Raw genomic sequence first — 2444 nt, 5'->3', positions numbered from 1 at the left:
AGAACCAGGGTCAGAGCCTGCACGTGGAGCGGGCACAGGCTGCCCACGCGGGACGCTACAGCTGCCTGGCCGAGAACGTGGCTGGGAGGGCCGAGAGGAGGTTTGCGCTGTCCGTGCTGGGTGAGGACCGGGGGCCGGCCGGAGGGGGGCAGGAAGGGGGCCCAGACTGGAGAAGGCAAGGCTGGGTCACGCCTCATTCTCCCAAGAAGCAGGCCTCTGGTGAGGTCTGGTGGGGGAAGCCTTCAGCACGGCTCCCAAATCAGGACTGGCTTCAAATGGCCCTAATCTCCCCCCACTTTTCCCTCCCTTCCTGTCTGTCCCCCTGCTCTGTTCTGGGCACTGTGGAAATGAGCTACTCTCCCTGCATGACTTACAGGTGATAGGGGGATTCAGGGGCCTGAACGCTGTCGGGGGAAGTCAGGGCAGCCTCCTGTAGGAGGTGGCCTTTCAGCTGAAGTGTAGAAGCAGGATGGGAGTTAGCCAGGTGCCAGGGTGAGGGGGGAAGTGTGCCGGGCAGAGGGGACACACCCCACAGAGGCCGGGAGGGGTGGCAGGTTCAGGGTAGCTAGAACAGCCTTGTGGTTTCAGTCTTTTATTGAGCTCCTACTGTATGCCTCAGGGCAGGAGAGAAGATGGGAGAGATGGGCCGTGTGGCTGGGACCCCACCCCACCCGCTCACCCCAGCCTGATAGAGCGGGGCTTCCTGTGCGAGTGGATGCTCTAGACACCACAGAGCTCTGACACGTGGATCTGGGGGACGCATCTGTGTCCACCTTTGCTCTCGGCCAGTCTCGTTTGCTCAGCATCGGCTCCGTACCAGGCACTGTGCTGAGAGCTTTACACGTGTTCTTGTTGAATCCTCCTGGCATCCCTCTAGGGCAGCGGTTCTCAACCTGTGGGTCGCGACCCCTTTGGGGGTCGACCGACCCTTTCACAGGGGTCGCCTAAGACCATCGGAAAACATTATATAATTACATATGTTTTTGTGATTAATCATTATGCTTTAATTATGTTCAATTTGTAACAATGAAATTGGGGGTCACCACAACATGAGGAACTGTGTTAAAGGGTCGCGGCATGAGGAAGGTTGAGAACCACTGCTCTAGGGGCTGGAGAAACTGAGGCCCAAGGTGTCTGCCTGACGCCAAAGCCCCGCCTGTGGTCGCCACTCACCCCTTTCAGTGGGAGCAGCTCTTGAAGCCTTCAGCCCCTCCTGAGTGGGGGTGGGGCTCCTGGGGGAGGGCCGTGCGTGGGGGTCGAGGAAGGAGCACACGGCCCTGTCTGCATCCTGAATAAGGCTGTTTCTCTGTGTCCAGTGCCCCCAGAGCTCATCGGAGACTCGGACCCGCTGACCAACGTCACTGCCGCCTTGCACAGCCCCTTGACGCTGCTCTGTGAAGCCACAGGCATCCCACCCCCGGGGGTCCGCTGGTTCCAAGGGGAGGAGCCCATCAGCCCCGGGGAGGACACCTACCTCTTGGCGGGTAAGGTGCCGACCAGGGGAGTGTCTGGTGATCGGGCCTGGCCCTCCGCTTCTGCCTCTGCTCAGCACATGCCCGTGACTTCTGACCCTGAGCGGCCAGCTGGGGTGGCATAAACATTTTGGCTGTTGGTCCCCCAGGAGTATATCCCAAAACACTGGTCAGGTGATGTGCTCCAGGAAACACATTAGATTTGACTACGTTTAGAAAGGCTTCCTGCTTTGCTCCCCTCCTACAGACTCACAGTGGCCATTTATAGTCAAGGCTCTGATAAATCCTGCAGCAAAAATTCTCACGGCACTTATATAACATCTCACACACAGTACAGGTGGGCGAATGGGCATAGGGTCTAAGCACCTCTGCCTCTGAATATTCGTCCTCCTCACAAAGTTGGTTTGCGATCGTTCTTGCTGACATACCAATGGGGAAACTGAGGTCCAGGAGGCAGTGTCCCATCCAAAGCTTATAAGGACTTCAGGGCCCCCTGAAGCTCACCCTCAGTGACCCGTCCGTTGTTCCCCGCAGGGATGTTCCGGTTGTTCCAAAGCTGGGATGGCAGTAAGCTTCCCCTTGTGCACCTCCTCTGAGCCCTTGGTGGGGCTGCCAGATGCATTGCGATGAGGTGGACTCAGGGGCCGCATCAGGGCCCAGCAGAAAGGAGAGCAGTGATCGATTAGCGATGTCTGCCCTGGGTATAGGAGCAGCTGTGTTCACGTGTCCCGGGCATGTGCCTTCCCTGGGCTGGTCTTGGGAGAAGGCAGCCTTTTCCAGGGTCCATCAGCGTAGCAGGGCGGTCTGGCCTGGGCCAGGCCCATGGCTGTCCTTTTAGCCGTGGTCAGTCTCCAGAAGTGGGGGGAGCCAGGTGACAGATCCTTCTTCTTAAACGGGGCCTCGGGCTTACCCTGCGCATGTCTAATGTCCAGGGGGCTCCACCCATCTGTTCACCCTCCTGGGCCTCAGTTT

General features: G+C 58.7%; 1 protein-coding gene across 1 annotated transcript in view; it reads left to right on the top strand.

Annotated features, from left to right (window-relative positions):
• The window catches only part of HMCN2 (hemicentin 2), a 139122-nt gene that overhangs the window by 84232 nt on the left and 52446 nt on the right, over positions 1-2444 (top strand). Inside the window, 2 exon segments of the mRNA XM_014532199.1 lie at positions 3-120; positions 1317-1484. Coding sequence (XP_014387685.1) covers positions 3-120; positions 1317-1484 — 286 coding nt within the window.

This window comes from Myotis brandtii, unplaced genomic scaffold (genome assembly GCF_000412655.1).
Source record: "Myotis brandtii unplaced genomic scaffold, ASM41265v1 scaffold855, whole genome shotgun sequence".
Classification (NCBI taxonomy): domain Eukaryota; kingdom Metazoa; phylum Chordata; class Mammalia; order Chiroptera; family Vespertilionidae; genus Myotis; species Myotis brandtii.
Note: the sequence above shows the minus strand (reverse complement) of the source record. Positions and strands in the feature narration are given on the sequence as shown.